The sequence below is a fragment of the Sorex fumeus genome, unplaced genomic scaffold (genome assembly GCF_029834395.1).
Source record: "Sorex fumeus unplaced genomic scaffold, SorFum_2.1 ptg000044l, whole genome shotgun sequence".
NCBI classification, from domain to species: Eukaryota; Metazoa; Chordata; class Mammalia; order Eulipotyphla; family Soricidae; genus Sorex; species Sorex fumeus.
The window spans coordinates 72,663,765-72,686,821 of NW_026606101.1; the positions used below are offsets into that span (position 1 = coordinate 72,663,765).

General features: G+C 46.1%; 1 protein-coding gene across 1 annotated transcript in view; it reads left to right on the forward strand.

Annotated features, from left to right (window-relative positions):
* Positions 1 to 23,057, forward strand: part of LOC130030168 (ceruloplasmin-like) — a 53,103-nt gene that overhangs the window by 22,394 nt on the left and 7,652 nt on the right. The window contains exons 5-15 of the mRNA XM_056121388.1: positions 908 to 1,162; positions 2,295 to 2,463; positions 4,243 to 4,382; positions 6,240 to 6,392; positions 8,414 to 8,625; positions 12,615 to 12,765; positions 14,731 to 14,943; positions 15,983 to 16,187; positions 17,886 to 18,025; positions 19,558 to 19,686; positions 22,061 to 22,167. Of these exons, the coding sequence (XP_055977363.1) occupies positions 908 to 1,162; positions 2,295 to 2,463; positions 4,243 to 4,382; positions 6,240 to 6,392; positions 8,414 to 8,625; positions 12,615 to 12,765; positions 14,731 to 14,943; positions 15,983 to 16,187; positions 17,886 to 18,025; positions 19,558 to 19,686; positions 22,061 to 22,167 (1,874 nt within the window). The remainder of the gene's footprint in view (positions 1 to 907; positions 1,163 to 2,294; positions 2,464 to 4,242; positions 4,383 to 6,239; positions 6,393 to 8,413; positions 8,626 to 12,614; positions 12,766 to 14,730; positions 14,944 to 15,982; positions 16,188 to 17,885; positions 18,026 to 19,557; positions 19,687 to 22,060; positions 22,168 to 23,057) is intronic.

The following is a 23,057-nucleotide window of genomic DNA, read 5'->3' on the forward strand; positions in this document are numbered from 1 at the left end:
ATCAACTAAATCAATTCTTAAGGATCTTTGTGTAGCCTCAAAATAACCTTTCTTGGGGAAACAGAAAACACAAAATAAAGTAACTATCAAAACAGAAAAACAAACCTATTTACAAAGTACAGGCCCTGATTTCCGACTTTGGCTTCCAGCTGCCTTTGTTATATGCTAATGCAAATAGATAACAGAAAAAAAAAGTACTTCAGGGGGTAAAGAGAAAGCACAAGTTAAGGCCCAGGCCAGGCCCCAGTTTGATTCCCAGCATCACGAGTTCCCTAAAGCATCCCCAAGTACAGCCCTGGAGGGCCCCGAGCTTTAGATCTCTGTTGCTCTGGACATTGATCCTGCACCTTCCCCTACATCTCTTTCTTTCCTCCTTCATATTTCTTCCAATTTGTCTTCCGACCTTTTTTTTGAAAAACGATTCACACAATTCAGATTCATAAAAGAAAATTGGAGACTTCCAAGAAGCAAAAAGAAAACATTAAAATAATTTCTATTCACTCTGCAACATGATTCATGATTGACTGACTCAGTTTTGTTTTCATTCACTATATATGTTCATGCTTTGTATACACGCACATGTTTGCATGTTTACAAATGCACACACGTATATATGTGTATATATATATACATATATATATATATACTGAGTATATATGGTATATATACTAGTACGTAGGTGTTCTTTTCAGTGTTCTATTCATCTAAGGATATTGAATGACAAGAATCCAGTCCAAAATGAAAGATATATAAGACAGGAGAGCAGTGCAGACACTTTCCACTTCAGTTTCCAGAAGACTGTGTCAGCTAGATTCCATCCCGAACAGACTCCATTTCTGTAGAGGTCACGATCCCTATCCCAAACACAGATATGCGTGTCCAATCACCATCTCTGTTTGACTTCCAGCGGTGAACGGATACACATTTGGAAGTCTCCCGGACCTCTCCATGTGTGCTGAGGACAGAGTGAAATGGTATCTTTTTGGAATGGGCAATGAAGTGGATATCCATGCAGCTTACTTCCATGGGCAAACGTTGACTAACAAGAACTATCGAATCGATACAATCAATCTGTTTCCAGCGACCCTCTTTGATGCTTTTATGGTGGCCCAGAGTCCTGGAGAATGGATGCTCAGTTGTCAGAACTTAAACCATCTGAAAGGTAGGAGAGTCATTGCCCAAAGAAAGGTCACATCTCAGTTATGCTAGAGAAGGAAGAGAGGGGTGATTGCTGGGAACTACCAGCTACAACTCTTGAAATGATCTGAGCTTTGAACTAGCTGTTTAATTTTATTCCCAGCACAGAATGCATCAGATGTGATTTTTAGAAAGACTGGATCATTTCTAAAGTAATTAAAACTGAAAATGTGTTCATGTTAGAAAAGCCTTCAATGTATGTTACTGCCCTAAAATTACATTATTGCATACATCTTTTTTGATCAATAGACAATATTGGAAGCTTCACAAGATCTGGTATTATTTTGACAAATTTCAGATTTTCACAAAATTGATTTCTTCAAATAGAGCAAAGTTTGTTCTCTGAATCCAGTTATTCCTTGGTTTAACTCAGTCGGTATCTTTATCTTTTAAGTATAAGATGATCAGACATTCTTAGTATTGGAAAAATACTAGTTTGTGATAGGTCTCCTAATGACATTAGGTTTAATCTGGATCTCTGAGTATGTTACTTTGACCTTCAAATAAATTTCACCTGTCAAAGGACCTGTACAACCACTTGGTGTAACAGTTTAGCCATAACATTCATTGGCTAAAGAAAAGTAGGGTAGGCACTTGCCTTGTACTTTGGCCTGGGTTCAATCCCTGGCACCACATGTGGTCTTCCAAACCCTGCCAGGAGTGATCCTGAACATAGAGCCAAGAGGAAATCCTGAGCACTGTTAGTTGTGATGGGAAAAAAAAGAAAAAATTTAAAAATTCAAAATTTCATTAATTCCTCTGCGCCTCCTCTTCCTAGCCCTCAAAACAGGACAAAGCGTCTCCTTTTTTGCTTACTTCCTAAGGAGTTCTGTTTTTCTCATTAGAGAATCTCCCAGGTGAAATTTCACCAGAATAGAACCATATTTCTAAAACGGTAGCTCTTTCTCCTCTTTCTCTTCGCGGGGTTGAGGAGGAATCTACTTGACATTTTCAGCCATAATTTCTTTGTGATGTCTAGCTCATAATATTGTTTCTTGTCATTAATTTCTTCCATTCCCAGCTGCCTTTAGACCGGGAGTGGTTTATAAGGCAGAAGACCAACATGAGTAATGTGAACTCCATGTCTATGTTTGCAGCTGGCTTGCAGGCCTTTTTCCAGGTCAAAGACTGCAAAAAGCCCTTGCAGGAGCCCGAGGTCCGCGGGAAAGTTAGGCAGTACTACATTGCTGCTGAAGAGATCGTGTGGAACTACGCGCCCTCAGGCACAGACGCCTTCACCCACCAAAACCTAACCGAGCCTGGAAGGTAATTCACCACTGGGTCTAATTTCCAAACACATGCCCCCTCTAAAACCATTCAAGCTGATTCCACAATGAAAATTTGAGTTGATACTGAAATGGATGGAGTAGGCTGCTAGGTATCTGTATAAACTTACAGCACAGTAACAACGTGATCTGCCTTTTGTGTAGGCTTCTTTGACTCAGCTAATTTCTTTATTCTTTCTTTTGCTCTTTCTTTTTCTCTCTCTTTCTCCTCCTCCCCCTTCCTTCCTTCCTTCATTCCTTTCTCTTCCTTCCTTTCTTATTTCTCTTCCTTCCTTCCTTCCTTCCTTCCTTCCTTCCTCCTTCCTTTCTCTCTTCTTCCCTTCCTCCCTCCATCCCTCCTTCCCTCCCTTTCTTCCCTTTCTTTCTTTCTTTCTTTCTTTCTTTCTTTCTTTCTTTCTTCCTTTATTTCTTTCTTCTTTTGTTCTTCCTTTCATGGGTTTTAGGGTCATACATGACTGTGCTGAGGGCTTATTCCTGGCTCTGTGCTCAGGGATCACTCCTGGCAGTGCTCAAGGGACCATATGCAGGGATTTTTTTTTTTGGCCAGACCCAGCAGTGCTCAGGAGTAACCCCTGAGGATGTTAAGGAGATTGTCTGAGGTACTGAGGAATCAAACCAGGTTCCAGGGAATACCAGGCAAGTGCCTTAAGCCCTGCACTATCTCTCAGTCCCTCTTGTTATAGAACAGACAAAACTTGTTTTCTTGCCACAAGTTGTTTCTCCTCACCCCACTCTATCCCCTGCACACCATTGATCTTATTTTTAACTCTGGATTGGTTTTTAAAAAACCAAATGACACTTCCTCCAGGAAGTCTCTGGGATTCTCCCTGGGAGAAATGCTCCTGAGCACTTGTGCTGATGACCGATCATGCTGTAGACTGGTTCACAGCCACTTTCTCTGACAGATGTCACGTCATGTGACCGGACTCACAGCACTCATGGAGTGCTTCTGACAAAGAGCAGATACAGAGGCATCTGCCGAAGGAAGAAAGAGATGGATGGGGTGGCTCTGTGCAAGTTAAAGACCTTTCTGAGGTGTCACCTTTTCATTGCAAAACAGGAAAAACAACGCCAACTTGGTGACATTACTATGTGAATTTCATGGTGAACTTCTGGTAGTGAGAAAAAGCTCCAAAGCTAGCTTGTACTAATCTGAAAAGAAGAAGAAAAAGTTGCAGTTTTCAACGCATTAAAAAAAATTGTTTAAATATCTGTTCTCGGGCCAGGGAGAAAGTGCAGGGGTTAAGGCACTTGGTTTGAATCTTGGCACCCCAGAAGTTCCCCCGAGCACTACCAGGGGTGTCCTCTGAGATGTAAAATAAGATCAGTTCATGTCAGAGGGAGCGTACAAGATGAAAGACATTTGCCTCCTCATGGCTGACCCAGGCTTGTTCCCCAGAACCACATGTAGTCCCTGAACCCCACCAGGAATGACTCCTGAGCACAGAGCCAGGATAAATCCTTGAGCACAGATCAGTGGCCCAACTTCCCTTCTCTCCCTCCCCCCGCAAATAAAAGACCATCAATTCTAGATTGATGTGTTGACTGTCAGGGACTTTCCACCACACTGGAGAAAGTCAACCCTTCCACCATCTGTCTCTGAACTGTCCTGGTGCTGCTTGCTTCTTGTTCAGTGCCAGGGGGAGCATGGAGAAAGGTCTCCAGGCCCTGTGCCACTGCGTCTCCCGTTAGAATCTTCCGTCAACGCCTGCTTTCCACACCAGCACTCAACCCTGTTCTTTCCGTGTTCTTTCTGCAGCGCGTCCGAGGTTTTCTTTGAACAAGGTGCTATGAGAATCGGAGGCTCTTATAAGAAGTTAGTTTACCGTGAGTATACAGATGGCTCCTTCACAAAGAAAAAGGAGAGAGTGCCAGAGGAAGAACATCTTGGCATCCTGGGTGAGTCCATGCAGAGTCTATGTGACTATTGTCGTCTGGCATTCCCTGGTGACACCAACCTCAGAAAAGACAAAGCTGCAACCTGCTGTCCCCACAGACATGGGAACTGTGGACACTCACACCCCAATGTAATGCAGATGAGTTACCAGAATCAGTTACCAATAGTAAAAGAGGCTGGCCCCTCCAAAAATATCCCAAGTGATTGGGGTATTTTTTCCCCCAAGAGGTAATAGGGACTGGGGTTTAAATTAATGATGATGTGGTTAGCCTGCCCTTCCAGCTAAAGGTGCATTTCCTTAGAAATAAAGTCTAAAGCTTGAGTCGTCTGGCAGGGAGCCTTTTGTAGGCTGTGCTTCGGCCTGCTCAGTCAATGCCCTGGGCAGAACGGTTTGGATGAGTCTTGATGTCCAGAGGTGGAGTTTCTCCACTCTTCAGCTGTTAGCTCTGATCTCTGAAAGTCCTCCACTTCTTGTAAAATGGGATCAATAATAAGAATGACCATCCTTATACTTTGATTGCCCTATTCAGATTTTTTCCTTAGAATATTCTTAATTCTCCTCACTCTTACTAAATTAATATCCTTGTCAGATTTATCTATTTCATATAACATTTTAAACATATCGACATGGAATTATTTATACTTCTTTTTTAATGCATAAACCTATAAAAAGAAAATAAATAATAGTTCTTTAAAACCTTGATCAACTTATCATGATCTATAATTTTGTGGAATTTCAGGAGTTTTGCTTTATTCATCTGGATGTGTGTAGGTGTCACCATCTCCACAACATTTTTATTTTAAGCCGCACTTGAATGTGAGCCATAGAGAAACGTGGTAAGGGAACAATGGCCCAGGTCATCAAAACTGATGATTTTGTCCGAAGGCCTGAGCTTGCACTGGAGGGAGTGGGTGACTGGGTCCTCGGGGGCTGGTCGGAGGACACAGGGTCACTGAGAATGGGTGTGATGTAGAGATGATGGAAGTATGAAAAATATAATTAACAATATCGTAAATCCTGGTACCTCAATAAAAAAAAGAGAATGACAAACCTTATCTCACAAATTTTTAAGTATCAAATTAGTTAATATATATAAACTACACACTCAAAAGTTCTCAAATATAGTTTATATTAAAAGTTTTGTATTATATTCCTATGTTTTTATTCTCTAGTAGCAATATTAATTTTGATCATGGAAAATTCACAGTTTTATTATTCTTCACCTCAAAGTCAGTTCAATTTATGCCACTGAAAATGGTTGAGTGATAGCACAGCGGTAGGGCATTTGCCTTGTGCGCAGCCAACCTGGCCAAGCCGGGTTCGATTCCTCCGCCCCTCTTGGAGAGCCCGGCAAGCTACCAAGAGTATCTCGCCTGCGTGGCAAAGCCTGGCAAGCTACCCATGACGTATTCAACATGCCAAACACAGTAACAACAAGTCTCAAAATGGAGACGTTACTGGGCCCGCTCAAGCAAATCGATAAACAACGGGAGGACAGTGTTTTTTTGTCTGGCCTGACTCAGAAATAACACACTGGCAGCAGATGGCTCTAATAAGGATGCCGTGAGCAGTTTCTGTAGATGCTTTAAAGCTTGTGGGCTAGCCTAGTCAAAAACAATGACAAATTTTATAAGTGTGAATCCCAAGTGCTCCTCATCTCTTTCCAGCATCCTCCCGTCCAATGACAGTGAGACTGTACAGGCGACAAACTTTCCAATGAGCATGTCTCTGCCTAAGCTTGTCGTTGATTGCCACATTGCTTTTGCCAGCCGACAAGCCCAAGTACCATGCCCCACCGAGATGTTGTAAACGTTTGATGCTCTATACTAAGGGATACCCGGATTCTCTCTGACCCTAGGTCCCGTGATTTGGGCAGAGGTAGGAGACACCATCAGAGTCACCTTCCACAACAAAGCAAATCATCCTCTCAGTATCGAGCCTATGGGAGTGAAAGTGAATAAGACCCACGAGGGCACGTTCTATTTTGGCCAGTTCAACACCCACAACAGACGTGAGTACGGCCATGCTGGCCAAGCCCCAGAAAATGGTTCTGCCGAGGCCCTAGGGAGGAACTTACAAAGAAACTCTCTCACTCTTATGCATCATGTCAGTTAGCCAATAAGCCTCGTCCCCTACTTTCTCATCATTTATTGAACTTTTCCCTGCTTTTATGGTGAGATTATTGGCTATACTGTTGTGCCTTATCTGTGTTGTGTCATGATGTGCTTCTGGAATGCTGGTGGCTAATTGTTACACATTTTTAAACCTTTGTGCAGGGTTGGAGAGACAGTACAGCAGAGAAGGCATTGCCTTGCACACTCTGACTTAGATTTTATCCCTGACATCCCATAGGGACCCAAATCCTTCGAGGGATGATCTCTCAGCACGGAGACAGGAATAAATCCTGAGCACAAGTGTGCCTCCCCCCCACAAAAAATACAGAAAAATCTTCTTGCAACTGTAAGAAGAGTCTATGCTTCTTTTAGAATATTAAGAAATATTGGAAGGGCTGGAGTGATAGTACAGCCGGTAGGGTGTTTGTCTTGCACGCAGCCGACCCAGGTTTGATTCCCAGCATCCCACATGATCCCCTGAGCACCTCCAGGAGTAATTCCTGAGTGCAGAGCCAGGAGTAACTCCTGTGCATCTCCGAGTGTGACCCAAAAAGAAAAAAACAAAAAGAAAGAAAAAAGAAATATTGGAAAGCCTAGGGATGTTGGAGATAGTCTTGCAGTGAGGGCTAGTGAGTGCCTAACTCAGTTTGATTCAAGGCACCAAATGGTCCATCCAGCAACACTAGGTGCATCCCTGGAGGCCTCCAGGGTCATCATGGCACCACAGGGGCCTGAGAAGCCCCTCATGTGTAGGCCCAGATGACTGACAATCCCCAGGTTGGTCCGAGGGCCTCCTGAGGACCGCTTGAGCTTCCTGCCTCCCCAAGAAACATACAAACAGGAATCACCAGAGATATTATTATCCATACTTCTAGAGACAACCACTCTTATGTTTTCTATTATTCTTCCCTTCTTTCATCTATGATGATATACTATTTCTATCATGTGGGGATTGGAGAACATCATTTATAGCCAGTGTCTTCTTGTATTTTAAGCACTTTATACAGTGATTCATTATAACTTTAATGATAGAAAATACTCCACTCTGTGGACATAACTCAGTATTTTCATCAGTCAGGGTGGCCTTCATTCATCTCAGCCACCGTTACAAGGGAACTATGTGCCAGTGATTGGGTCTCTCTGCCCTGAGTTTCCTCAGAGACAAAGTTGGGAGATTCCAGATCATCTGCAAGATTCCACCGTTGTTTTCAGTTCAATAGAAAATGCATCAATGGCCCCCTACATTCGGTGTTAATTTAGCTGATGGAAATCATGTTGGACTTCAAGAAGGCTCAGTTCTGTTTGGAGAGGAAAGATACATGGAGTGGTGAAGGGTGTGAGTGTTATTCTAGGGCTGTTATTCAGAGGGCACCATCTTAGTCCACCGTGGCTGTTGCAACCAAGCAGCCGAGACTGGGTGGCAGAGGAACAACAGAACAGGTGGCAGTGTTCTCTGGTAGTCCTGATCGGGGTGCCATCCTGGCCACCCAAGAGGCCTCCTTTCTCTTTTCACTCTCACTGTGCCCTCGCCTGGAGGAAAGGAGGAAGGTCTGGGCCATCTCTCACCTGAGGACACTAATTCCACTCATGAAGACACCCCTCTGCTGACCAAATCACCTCCCGAAGGGCCCACCTCTTTGTGCCACCATCATGCGGGACTTAGAGCTCCTGGAGGTGAATTTGCAGGGGTCATCAACCTTCAGATGGAGATGGGAAACATCCTGGTTCCCTCCTCTGCGGAGATGTAGAGGAGGTTACCTGGGGGATTCCACCCTTAGCTCCCATGTGGGAGCCGAATTCCTTCCTGATTCCCAACAAAGAACTCCGAACCGGCTTATTCTAGACCAACCCAGGCTCCTTTGTGGCCCCGCGGAGCACATCCACGCGCTTGACTTCTCTGCTGTGACCTTTCTTACAGATACGTGTCATCCAGCCTCCTGTGTGGCACCCAGGAAGACCTGGGTCTATGAGTGGTCTGTCCCCAAAGGAGTGGGACCTACTTACAAAGACACACAGTGTTTAACCAAGATGTATTATTCAGCTGTGGACCCCACCAAAGATATATTCACCGGACTCATTGGGCCCATGAAAATATGCAAGCAAGGATCCTTGGATGAAAATGGGAAACTGGTGAGTCTAGCACTGCAGCACCGTCCTCTCATTGTTCACTGATCTGCTCGAGCGGGCCCAGTAACGTCTCCATGGTGAGACTTGTTGTCACTGTATTTGGCATATCAAATATGTCACGAGTAGCTTGCCAGGCTTTGCCGTGTGGAAGAGATAGTCTCAGTAGCTGACTGGGCTCTCCGAGAGGGGCGTACCCAGACATATTTTTTGGACAGCTGCATTTGATTAAAACAATTAGTTTTTTTTATTATTATTTTCATTCTTGAATCCTGGTATTGTAGTAGCCAAATCCATGTATTTGGCTGCTATAATACCTATCATTACCCCCTCGAATGTGGAACTATATTTATTTGCGCTGTAATTCACAGTCCCCAAACAGAACAAAACAAAAATGCCGATACCTCCGGCGCTCGCATCTTGGAAACATAAAGAGGTATTAAAAATCAACAGTCATTTATTCATTGTGCCATTTTGCAGAGCAGAACTTTAATTTTTATTAACAAGACTGAAATAAGATTAAAACTGAGTTAATCATAGAACTGATCTTCACAAAATTTAAATCAACCAAAGTGCTCCAGGTTAATGAAGGTTTTAAAAAATATTTTTTACCAAGCAAAATTAACAAGTTAAGATGCTTAAATGTGAGACAAAAATATTTAAAAGTTCAAGCTTACACTCGTATGTTTGTAGAGGCTAAGCAGAGAAAGTGAAAGTTATATGCAATCTCTTGGTGTGGATGTGCCACCATTTACGAACCAGTCCATTCATGAGCAAGTGCTTGGATTGGCTCCAATCTTTGTTTTTATAAATGCAATACAGTAGGAAACCTTATTCCTGTCTGGCTGTATTTTTTTAACATTTTTATTAGTGAAACACCATGAGGTACAGTTGTAGATTTATAAATTTTTGTGTTTGGGTTTCAAGTGTACAATGATCAAACACCCAACCCTCCACCAGTGCCCATTTTCCACCACCACGGATCCCAGTATCCCTCTCACCCCCCATCCCCCCATCCCACCCTGCCTCTGTGGGAGGGCATTCCCTTTTGTTCTCTCTCTCTCTCCTTTTGGGTGTTGTGGTTTGCAAAAGAGGCATTGAGTGGCAGTCATGTTTGATCTGTAGTCTACTTTCAGCATGCTTCCCCCCATCCTGGGAGGATCCTCCCAACACCCTGCCAGCATCTTTAGGATAATTCCTCAAAATGACATTGTGGGGACAAAGCATAAACATATGTATAATTCTGATGGATGTAGTTGAATCCCCTTCCACAGGAATTGTGCAGTTTTATGCTGCCACCATATGTGAGAGTATCTGTTTACCATAGTGCTGGGGACCATGCAATGACAGGGATTAAACCCGGGTCTCCTGCATGAAAAGCCTGTGCTCCAGACCTTTGGTCCTGTTGTTCACATTTTAGTCACTGTTTTTATTGACTCTGTGGATATTGATCTATTCATGCGGCTTCTTTTCAATCAGCTGATGACATGTACTCAGAAAAAAGTCTTCATTTTTTCTTAATACATGTGGTCGTGTGCCCCTTTCATCCACAGTGCGATATGGTTGGTTTCTCTCCACTTTCCTCATTATACATTATAAAGAGTTTTGTGCATTACTTTGACGTTTTCAAAGAATATACTTAGGTTTTGCTTAGATATTCTCTTTTATCTCTGGCTTATTTTTACCCCTTTCTTTTTTCTTCATTTTATTCCTAAACTATTCAGATGCTTACAATATTGGTTTTGCTTAAAATAAAAATTATTTCCAACTCTCTGTTCATGTGTTTTGTTACAGTTCTTACATAAAGACTTACTGCCATCATGGATGTGACTAAATCCTTAGTAATTTACTTTTGCTTCCTCTTTGGTGTGAGAAATATTTGGATCAAATAAGAGCTTTTTCATGTTTCAACTTTTGGCTCTTTCATGAGTAATAGTTTTGTTGCATTATTATGAGAAAATGTGACCTGTAGTTTTGACTGAAATTTTCTCTCTTGGTCAACACATGAGGGTCTCTAGCCTCTGAAGACATCTTTCTGTTCTTCCCTTAGTATAGAATTTTTGTATCATAATCTTCAACCCATGAGAACACAAACTGCATAAACTTTAATATGTTGATGGCTTTGTTGGAACATGTTTAGGTAATTATGTTATTATTGGGGGAAGAGGGGGGCCTAGTATGGCTCTGGCTCTGTGCTCAGGGATCGCTCCTGTACTATCTCTCTACTTGGTAGATATTATTACTATTTTGCCTTGTTTCCAGAGAAGCTTTTGAATATGAACATTCTAGATGTTTCTATCATGGTGATGACCATGGCCACTGTTAGTATCATGTCTCCTCTCTTTTGTAACCTCTTTATCATTACTATGCATATGCATTTTATCATTTTTTTCTGTTTTATGGGAGTTTTTTTTCTTTGGGAGTTTTGCCTTGTTCTGTTTTGATGGTTTAGGGGGTCACAGCCAGCTGTGCTGACTTATTGCTCAGGGGTGCTTCTGGATTGGAACTTCCTTAACATCATCTACATAGATTCTGTTTTCTGTGTCTAAACTTCAGGTCTCTGCTGTCGTTGGCTTTTATTTTTAACTTGGATAATTATGTTTTAGCTGAAAAAAAATCTTTTTTTTTTTAAAAAAGCAATCCCCTATAAAGCTTACTCATCTTTGCAGGAATAACTTGTAACTTGTTCCTGGGAGTTCATGTGCTTTGATTTCGTAGACTGATTGCCGTTTTCTGAGAACTCTTGAATCATTCCATAGACAGTTGGCATTTCTGTTTCCTTTTATTTTCTCTCCCTCCCCCTCCCTTCGTCCTTCCCTCCCACCTCCCTCCCTCCTTTCTTCCTTTCTCCCTTTTTTTCCCCTTTCTCTTTCTAGAGAAATTTTAAATTTACTGAAAAATCGAGCAGAAAGTAGAGAGTTCCCATATCACCACCCCCACCAGCACACACAATTTCCTCTACTACTGATCTTTCCATCTTTCATCAGTGGCAAAATTTTGTTACAATTGATGAAACATTATTAATTGTACCATTGATGGTGCATCATTGTCACTGTCACTGTCATTGTCCTCCCGTTGTTCATCGATTTGCTCAAGCAATAATATTGTATTATTGCCCAGTAATATTGTGAGACTTGTTACTGTGTTTGGCATGTCGAATACATCATGGGTAGCGTGCCAGGCTTTGCCGTGCGGGCGAGATACTCTCGGTGGGCAGAGGAATTGGGTGCATTATTAATAACTGAAACACTGTTTGCATTTGTGTTGACTCTTAGTTTTTGATAAATGTTCATTGGCATGTGTATGTCATTATAGTGTCACACCAGATGGTTTGTTTTTCCTAAAAGTCTGCGACGTTCCACCCTCTTGCCCCTCTCTTCCCTGCCCCAAGCCCGTAATGCCCATTTTTACCATCTCCACAGCTCTGCTTTTCCTGGCGTAGAGTGGAATCACATAGTATGTATGCTTTTCCTGAGGCTTGTCACTTCTTTGTTTTTTCACTGAGAATAGGGTGGTGAGTGGGGTGGAGAAGGCTTTTGCTGTTGGCTAAACCTTGACCCAGTCACGTGACGGCCCATGCTCCTGGCCTCGCTCTGCTGCCACCCCCTCTGTCTCCAGGAATTCTTTGAGGTCTCACGAATCCACATGGCCCCTTCCCTGATTTCTAGCACAGACCTATCTGCTTTCCAGCTTCCACCATTTTGAATGGATTCCACTGTTTACGGATAGAGTGGCAGAAAGGGAGGGAAAGGATTGTGAGATTTTTCGGTGCAGAATGAGTGTATGTGCTTATCTGGTTGAGTCAGAACTCCACTGCCCGGGAATGACAGAAAAGTCTGGGGGTCAACTGGATGCTTCTGTGCGCCAGTAGAAAACAAGGAACAGACTTCTGTCCTTCCCTTAGCAAGTCTGTAATCGAACCCTGTTGAACGTGTGGGAGTCTTTCTACTGAATGGGTCATGTCTCTAATTCACTGCTGTGGTTCTGGTTTACAGAAAAGCATCGACAAGGAGTTCTACTTGTTTCCCACAGTATTTGATGAGAATGAGAGCTTACTCCTGGATGATAACATTTTGGCATTTACCACTGCCCCAGATGAGGTGGATAAGACAGACAAAGACTTTCAGGAATCTAATAAGATGCATTGTAAGTGTGACCCCCACCCCCCCAGTTATTTGCAATGCTTTTTATTAAGCCAAGGTGTGATTAGCATTGCCCACAGATTATCAGCAAATGAATAATGCAAGATTGAGCATATTGTTGGATTTAATGCCTTAAATCTTAAATCTTCCCTACTTATCTCACTTAATTCAGAATAATAAATCACACAAAAAGATTTCGATGAGGTGCTGAGCCCCTCAAAGGTGGTTTAGAATTAAGAACCTCAGTTTCACCCAGGGACTTACTGTCCTCCCATTGTTCATCGATTTTGCTTGAGTGGGCACCAGTAATGTCTCCATTGTGAGACTTGTTGTTACTGTTTTTGGCATATCGAATAGCCACGGTGAGCTTGCCAGGTGCCATGTGGTCAGGATACTCTTGGTAGCTTGCCAGGCTTCCGAGAGGGGCAGAGGAATCGAACCCGGGTTGGCTGTGTGCAAGGCAAATGCCCTACCCACTGTGCTATGGCTCCAGCCCCCCTAGGGACTTACTAAAAATGCAAATTCATTGGCCTGATCTACTGAATCAGAAACGTGAGGGGATCAATAATCTTTGTTAAACAACCCCTCTGGGTTACAGGTGACTCTGATGTTTAAGTTTGACAGTTACTGGACTAGATGCTTCTGACTTAATAACAATAACACTTAATAACACCAGGTTCATCGTGGGGAACTGAGATTAATCACACTCCCTATAGTCTTTTTTTTTCTTTTTGGGTCACACCCAGCAATGAACAAGGGTTACTCCTGGCTCTGCTCTCAGGAATTACTCCTGGCGGTGCTCGGGGGACCATATGGGATACTGGGAATTGAACCCAAGTTGGCCACGTGCAAGGAACATGCCCTACCCACTGTGCTACCCCTCCAGCCCCGAGTATGCTTTTTTGAGACACCCCATGAATATTCGTATTTGTTGACAATTGGAAATACTAGTACTATCTGGGCTGGAGCGATAGCACAGCGGGTAGGGCATTTGCCTTGCAAGCGGCCAACATGGCCACCCCAAGTTCGATTCCTCCACCCCTGTCAGAGAGCCCGGCAAGCTACCGAAAGTATCTCCCCCGCAAGGCAAAGCCTGGCAAGCTCCCTGTGATGTATTCGATATGCCAAACACAGTAACAATTGTCACAATGGAGACGTTACTGGGCCCGTTCGAGCAAATCGATGAACAACGGGAGGACAGTGACAGTGACAGTACTACCTATTGGAAACAAATGTGAAAGAAGGCATCCTGTTTGTTCTTTCCCCTGTTATTTGAGACAAATCAGAAATTTTCCCATTCAAAGCAAGAAACGTTTTCCCAGTGTACCATGTCCCCGAAAAGCTGCTTCTTGTCACCCATCTGGACACTCACCGGGATGAATGATGAGAGGGCAGAGAGTTGGCCAGTGAGGACACAGTGCAACGAAACCCTGTGTTCCATTCTGCCCTCTTAGATAGAGACACCCCAGCCACATCGTGCTGTAGACAGCCTCCTGAACGCAGCAAATAGGGGCTGGAGAGAGTGGGTGGAAAGGGTGACCGCCTTGCATGCAGCCCACCACGGTGCAATCCCCTCCCGCCTAAAGTCCCTGAGAAGTACCAGGAGTGATCCCTGAGCTCAAAGCCAGGAGAAAGCCCTGCGCACTGCCGGGTGTGCCTTAAAACAAATGAGAATAATAATTAAAAAGACGTTTTAAAAACAAGATGAGTGGAGCCAGAGCCCGAGTCCAGTGGGCAAGGTGCTTGCCTCGCACACGGCTGACCCAGATTCCACCCGGCACCACATCAGGACCCCTGGGCGCTTCCTGGAGTGAGCACTGAGTGCAGAGCCGGGAGTCAGCCCTGAGCCCTGCAGGGGGTGGTCCCCAAACAAAATGAACAAACGAAAATGGGTGCTGGAAAGTCTCCGGGTTGCTGGGGCGGGAGCTGTGACCCACTCGGCTCACGTGTCCCTGCCCCACTCTCACAGCCATCAACGGGTTCATGTACGGGAACCTGCCTGGGCTGCGCGTGTGCCAAGGGGCCCGGGTCGCGTGGTACCTGTTCAGCGCGGGAAACGAGGCCGACGTGCACGGGATCTACTTCGCCGGAAACACGTTTTCTTGGAGAGGCGGGAGGAGAGACACCGTCAACCTCTTTCCTCAAGCCAGCCACACGGCCGTCATGGTCCCTGAGTCCAAAGGTGACGTGTCCTCGCCCCCCTGCCTGGTCAGCCACTGACTGGCATCGTGACGGGATTTCAAGGGTGTGGCCCCACGCCGCCCAAGGTGCCCAGGATTCAGTGCCCGCCACACCCTATGTTCCAGCGCCTTCGCACAAGCCCAGAGGTCTCTGTGGCTCCATCTGTCACCCACTGACCTTTCTGACTGGGGCCTCTGCAGCTTTCACTGTGGTGGCTTTTTTTTTTTTTTTTTTTTGCTTTTTGGGTTTCACCTGGCAATGCTCAGGGACTATTCCTGGCTCTGCACTCAGGAATCACACCTGGCAGTGCTAAGGGCGCCATATGGGATGCTGGCACTCAGACCTGGGTTGGCTGCATGCAAGGCAAATGCCCTACCCGCTGAGCTATTGCTCCAGCCCACTGTAGTGGCTTTTAAATTTCCATTTATTCTAGTATTGTTCTTCTCACCAGTCCACTGACTTTCAATACCGATACCCCACACGTGAGTGAAACCATTCCTGCCAGCATCTTTCACTTCCACTTTGCAAAATCGCCTCCACTTTCATCTATTTTGAACCAGAAGGTACAGTTTCCTCTTTGTCGTGGTGGAGACATAGTCTGTTGCATGTAGTACCCTTTCTGGTACCACATATGATATCCCCTGGGACTGCCAGGGCTCACTCCTAAGCACAGAGCCAGGAGAGTCCCTGAGCACTGTCAGGTATAGCCACCCACACACCCACCCCCAATCCAAATTATAAAGAATAAAGAAAACAAATCCCTGAGATTCTAATGCAACCAGCAAGTCCTTGAATCAGTGTGTACCAAGTGGCTATGAGTCAGGTGAAGATTAGGGCAGACAAGGGGACAGGAGTGTAGAGGGGTCCCTTGGGGAGGAGCTGGGAGAGATGGTCTGGGCCGGGAGCATGTGCCAAGGCCCTGAGGCAGGCACACATGTGACTTGCATCGAGACTAGCTCCTCAAGAGGCCGCAGTGGGTGGAGGGGTCCCAGCCGAGCTCAGACGAGAGGGAGTGACATGCTTCTCTGTGCCCACCCCAGGGACGTTTGAGGTGGAGTGTCTCACCACCGACCACTACACAGGGGGCATGAGGCAGACGTACACGGTGGAGCACTGCAAGGAGGCATCGGAGCCCTCCTCCCTGAGCGGGGGGCGCACCTACTACGTGGCGGCGGTGGAGACGGAGTGGGACTACTCGCCGCGCAGGGCGTGGGAGACGGAGCTGCACCAGCTCCAGGAGCACAGGTGCGTGAGCCGTCCACCCCACCGGCCGCCAGCATCCTTCGCTTCTGCTTTTCTGCAGCTCGGCGCCTCCGGCTCTGCTCTCACTCACGCCTCCCTTCCTCTCTGCGCTCCTTCTGCTGTCCGCGGCCCTTACCTTGGCACTGCAGCATCAGCTGAGCGCAGAAGGACAATCGCTTCCAGTGCAGAGCCCAGACAAGACTTTCCTCACCCAGGAAGGCTGCTCGGCCTTCCTCCAGAGAGCCCGTGCCCAGGCTAGCGACCACTCTGTACGTGCTTTGGGGGTTGGCTGGGGGCGGTATCTGACGGAGCGGCTTCCTCTCCTGGCTCTGTGCTCGGGAGTCACCTTGGGGGATTGTCGAGGCAGGAGGGGGCGATGTGCACTGCCTAGGGTGGAACCAGATCCACTGCCCGCAGGCTGAGCGCCTTGCCCTGCACTCTCAGCTGCCCTCCTGCAGATACTCAGACCCTGACACAGCCGGCTGAGTGCAGGGCTGCAAGCTCTCACCTTGCACGGTGCGGCTGTGGTCAAGTTCAGTTGCACGTGGGTTCCCAAGCTTCCAGAGAGTAAGCCACGGGCTATGTGTCCCCAACTCCCAGCCATATAGACAAACTGTGACATATGAAAGAGTAGCACTGTAGGACTGTCCTCCTGTTGTTCATCGATCTGCTTGAGTGGGCACCAGTAACATCTCCATTGTGAGACACATTGTTACTGTGTTTGGCATATTGAATACATCCTGGGTAGCTTGCCAGGCTCTGCCGGGCGGGTGGGATACTCTTGGTAGCTTGCCTGACTCTCTGAGAGGAACAGAGGAATCGAACCCGGGTCGACCACGTGCAAGGCAAACGCCCTACTTGATGGAAGAGTATTTTCATTTTTATTTTCACTCTTTTTCCTTTTTTCTTTCTCCCTTTCCCTTCCCATTTTCTGTGATGATCAGGCCGCTGCTGGTACTTTAGCTGTGTCCCTTGCCAGGGCTCATGCTTTATACACACACACACACATACACACACACACACACATACACACACACACACACACACACATACACACAAACATATTAGAATGTTTTATTGACTTTAGGTCAACTAAGAATAATGATCCACATTTTAAGTTTTAAGATTGTTTCACCTTGTTGGGGAAAAAAAAATTTTTAAAAGCGCACTTAGGTTGTAGTGAGCAGAAACAGTAGAGTCGTGGCATTGGGGTCCCGAACAAGAGAGTTCCTGGGGAGGGCGCACAGCTTTGGCATTCACACATTCGCCAGGAGGTGGGGTGGTGCTCACACCTACTGGGTTGTAACACGGCCATGAAGGGTTTGTAAAGTCAGAGGTGGCAGACATCACTGCTGCCCGAACCAGGCCCCATGCATGTGTGAGCACTAAGAATTTAACTTGGAACCAGGTGCAACTTGTAAGGCAGACGCTCCAAGTCACCCAGCCCTTCCCTGGGCCCCGATCCCCCATTTCAGAGTTGATGAAATGGACTCAGCTAGAGAGTGACGACTGTCATAGGGGCAGAGTGGCGCCCCACTCATCTGCCCCCCCCACTCACTCCAGCCGGGATGCAGGTGTTCCATCCCCAGCTACAGAATCACTTCGCTGAACACTCTTTTCTGGTTCAAAAGGTTCCAGGGGAAACTGTGCTTCCACCAAGACAAATGCTAACTGCCGTTTTGCCTGTGCGTGTCTCCGCAGCGCTCCAAACGTCTTTCTAGACAAGGAAGAGTTGTACATTGGCTCCAAGTACAAGAAGGTTGTGTACCGCCAATACACCGACAGCACGTTCAGCACTAAGATGGAGCGAGGCCCCGAGGAAGAACACCTGGGCATTCTGGGTAACTCCTGCTCAAGTCCTGGGGCGGCCAGTGAACTGCCACCCAGATGATTCAGGGGTCGGGCACGTGCTTTGTAGCCACCAGGCTTGGTTTTAATCCCTGGCACTGCACGGCTTCTAAGCACTGCTGGTGTGACCTTGAAGCCCACCAGCCACCAAGGCGGGGGTCCTGATGTCTCCCGGCGTGCGGGGCCTGAGCAGCACTGCATCAAATCACCACCCTAGTTGGTCAGGTATTGCGGGGAGCAGCCATCTCCCTCACCCACCTCACCCCTGCCATTACAACATCCAGAGAGGTTAGAGAAGAAGAAATAGTCCAAAAATGATGGGGCCAGGGCGACTGCTCCAAGGACTAGTGTTTGGGCTTTGTATGCAAGGGGTCTGACTTGAACACTAGCATCACATGGCCCCTGATCACCCCACCCCAGGCCTCCAGATCAATGCTTAGAAGGTTGCCCCCCACCCAAAGACAACAGAAATATTCCTCCTTCCTGCAAGAAATAGGGTTGTTGTTTTGTTTTTCATCCCATCTGCACAGCAGAGCCTGGCAAGCTCCCTGTGACATATTCGATATGCCAAACACAGTAACAACAAGTCTCATGATGGAGACATTACTGGGCCCGCTCGAGCAAATCGATGATCAACGGGAGGACTGTGACCTTGATCCCATTTGCTATGAAAATTGTACAGATTTGGTGTTTATCAAGTTGATGCCTGTGACTGGATGGCATTCCTAGAAACCAGTGAATATTTCCCCCAAATTCTCCCTGTTTCATCCTCCAAGTTCATGGCTATGTGCTTTTAGATGAAGATGTCCACCAGGAATTTCAAGAATGTGTCGGTCGACAAGGAAACAAGGAAAGAAAAAAGGATTAGCATGCTCAGGACAGGAGGGAAATCTGTCTTGAGTTTTCCTGGAATTGCTTGAGCATATATGTCAAAGGTGGAAGGACCGACTTGAGCCTTGAAATTCTAGGGAGGTGGGGAGGACCCTTCCAGGTCGACCCTCCAAACCCCAGTAGATGCTTCTATATTATAAGAGTTTGTGGGATTGAGCATCCCCCACTCCTGGGATAAGATGCCCAGGAAGCCTGGCAGGATTGCTGGGTAAGAGAAACTCTCTAGCAGGAGACAAATTGAGATTAGCAAGATGGGGCTGAGGATGTGGCTTCGTAGAAAGCTATTGCTGTGCATGTATGAGGCTCTGGGTTCAAGTCCTGGTGCCACACAGGCTGAAAAAGAAGATTGGCAAGATGGCATAAACGGAAGAGAAGCCCCACCTCCTGAAGTGCATATTACCACAAATTCTTACTCAGAAGCTCCTCCCGGCCGAGAGGCTTTGCACAACCCGACAAGGCAGGACGTTTCGGGAGTGTCTTCAATCCAGAAGCAGGAAGCTTAAGGAGCAAAACACAGAAAGGCACCATCTGTCCCGAGACTCCAGAGGCTCCCAAGGCTTTCGGCTCTTGCCACTGAGTCAGGACTTTCGGTGCGACAGCCGCATCACCTCCTCTTTCCTCTCCCTCCTGCCAGGGCCGATGCTCCACGCGAACACCGGAGAAAAAGTGGAAATTGTTTTTAAAAACATGGCCTCCAGGTCATACTCCATACACGCCCATGGGGTGAAAACGAACAGCCCCACGGTTACCCCAACTTTACCAGGTATTCATGGCGGGGGGTGGGGGAAACGGGGGGGGGTTGTCTGTTTTTTGCTTTTTGGGTCACACCCGGCGATGCACATGGGCTACTCCTGACTCTGCACTCAGGAATTACTCCTGGTGCTGCTTGGGGGCCATATGGATGCCGAGGATTGAACCCGGGTTGGCTGTGAGCAAGGCAAATGCCTTATCCGCTTTACTATTGCTCTGGCCCAAACATAGTATTTTATTTTATTTTGTTTGTTTATTTTTTGCTTTCTGGGTCACACCTGACGATGCACAGGGGTTTCTCCTGGCTCTGGTCAGGGGACCATATGGGATTCTGGGAATCGAACCTGGGTCGGCCACAGCCCTATCCGCTGTACTATTGCTCCAGCCCCCAAACATCGTATTTTAAAATCTTTCCCCAAACAACCCCTATGAGAGAGGGGAACCTTCCAGAGTGAAGTGAAGAAGGAGGTGAAAATGTGGGAAGGTGGGTATGTGTGTGTGTCTACATCATGTGCCCCCGTCCCCCATATCCACAGGAGAAAGGTCAAAGATCTGTTATCAATCAAGAAGAAAAACGTCCACCTCTCCCACCTTGCTCCCCTTCCCCTTCTTCCAACCACTGCTCTGCGGCTGTGGTCCTTGAGGTTGACCAGTTGCCCTGACATGTCTAGCCGCTGGGTCACTGGTTGGTAAGGCTTATTGCATAATGCAGTGCTAAGAGAGACAGAATCCCGCGGCCCACTGAGGCGTGGACGGAACTGGAAGGCCTAATGTTAAGGGAAGTGAAGCAGAGAAGGATGAACGCTGGATGATCCAGCACGTGGAGAGCAACAGGCCGAGGGGGATTCAGCAGTATCGAATGAGCGGCAGCCTTGGCCCTGGCTTCCAGAACCCGTGACTGAGCAGCATGGGCAGAGCGAGGGAGAACGAAGACGTGGGCTAGAGGTGCTAGAAGGACAGGGAAGGACAGGGATGGCAGGTCCTGGGTTCTCAGGTGGGGGCGGGGTGAGGGTGAATAACTTTGTACATCAATACGGGAAACTTGAGCACTAGTATAACCAGTCTACCTAAACTACATTTTTTTTGAGGCAATACATTTTTGTTTGCAAAATGGAACAGTGTTGGGAAGTATAGTGCACTTTCTTTTTAAAAAAAATTCTAAGAAAAAAAATCAGTCCATTCCACCTGAAAGGTTACAGAAACTGAGTTTAGAAAAAAGTCACTGTGAAAACTTACCTATTCATTATAAATACTTAGGTACTGGGGCCGGAGCGATAGCACAGTGGGGAGGGCGTTTGCCTTGCATGCGGCCAACCTGGGTTCGATCCCCAGCATCCCATATGGTCCCCCAAGTACCACCAGGAGTAATTCCTGAGTGCAGAGCCAGGAGTAACCCCTGAGCATCACTGGGTGTGATCCAAAAAGCAAAAAAACAAACAATAAATAAATAAATATTTATGTACTATTTCATGTCTTGAAATATCCATTAAAATTTTTAATTAAAAAAAATACCACATTCCTAAGCATCCAGTAAGCAGATAAAACACCGTGACTTATGACTTCTCACAATACTAGGGTATGTTTTCTCTTTTCAATTAACCTCCTTGTAGAGCCATAAACTATCATTTTTAAAAAGGATTGAGGGGCCGGAGAGTTAGTACAGCAGGTATAGCATTACGTTGCATATGGCTGAACCGGGTTCGATCAATGCTATCCCATATGGTCCCCTGACTACTGTCAAGAGTAATTCCTGAGTCCAGAGCCAGGAGTAACGCCTGAGCATTACCAGGCATGACCCAAAAAGCAATAATTAATTAATTAATTAATTAAAATAAATAATAAATTTAATTAAATTAGCACTGCACTGTAGCACTGTCCTCCCGTTGTTCATGGATTTGCTCTAGCGATCCCAGTAATGTCTCCATTGTGAGACTTGCTGTTGCTGTGCTTGGTATATCCAATACATCACGGGTAGCTTTCCAGGCTCTGCTGTGCGGGCGGAATACTCTTGGTAGCTTGCCGGGCTCTCCAAGAGGGACAAAGAAATCGGGTCAGCTGCATGTGAGCCCTACCTGCTAATTAATAAATAAGTAATCAAAATAAAATAAATATATGTATATCTACATACATATATTGAGAGAGAGAGAGAGAGATTAAGTATGGGGCTGGAGCAATAGTACAGAGTAGGGCACTAGCCTTGCATGTGGCCAACCTGGGTTGGATCCCCTGCATCCCATATGGCCCCCTGAGTACTGTGAGGGGATGATTCCTGAGTGCAGAGCCAGGAGTCACCCCTCAGCATTGCTAGGTGTGACCCAAAAGAAAAAAAAAGAGGTTGAGTATGGATATCAAATATACTCTAAATGTAACCACACTTGATTTTTTAGGTGAAACTCGTAGCTACTTCTGGGAAATCCCAGCAAGTTCTGGAGCTGAAAGAGAAGACAGCGCTTGTATTCCTTGGGCTTACTATTCAACAGTGGATCAAGTGAAGGTAAATTTTTGATCATTTGTGTCTTGTGAAAATTCTCAAAGTAGACATATAACGAGGAAGATGCAGGTAACTAAGACTTTTCCTGTGGACAATCCTATGCTAAAATCCCAGGAAAGTAAGTTGTTTCTGCAATTCACTAGAGCGTCAATTTTTGGTTTGTTTGCTTTCAAGGATCCAGTTCTTTGCTTTCCTTTGCCTTCAAGGATCAACTCTGTTTGCATTGATGGATAATATAATTAAATATTCCTCCACCCAGTGTCTTATTTACTTTCCATAGAAAAATAGCTAAATTAAAAATCCGAGGTAATGATTTTGCAGCTCTATGACTATATGAAAATAAAAATGCCAATCTTGGGGTCAGGAAATAATCCAAATGGTAGAACACAGCTTTGCACGCAGAAGGCCTGGGGTTCGATTAGTGACATTGCAAAGACATGTGAGCACTGTTGGGTATGACTTTGGGGGTCTCTGATCCCCTTTTGGATCCAAACACCAAATCTTCAGGCCTGCCCACCCGGAGTGGCCCCAGAGCCTCTAGCATCACTAGATGTTACCCTTATTTTTAAAATGTCAATACTGGGCAGAGAAGATAAGTGAGGGTCAGGGATACATGCTCTGTTCGCTCAGGACCACCCCTCCCTGATCCTTAGCATTGCAAGGCCCCCCAAGCACCGTAGGGCATAGTCCGGGAGGCACTGTTGTATATGACCCTAGCGGGGCACTGTGCAGGGCTCAAGCATCAAACCATTTGACCAGCCAGGCAAGTATGGCCAGCAGTGATCCTCAGGCTCCCTGAACATTGCTGGGCACGTCGCTCCTGCCACACCCTCCAGAAAGCCAAGCTCAGCTGCACTACAGCTGAAGCTATTGTTCGAGTCAGTATTTAGAAG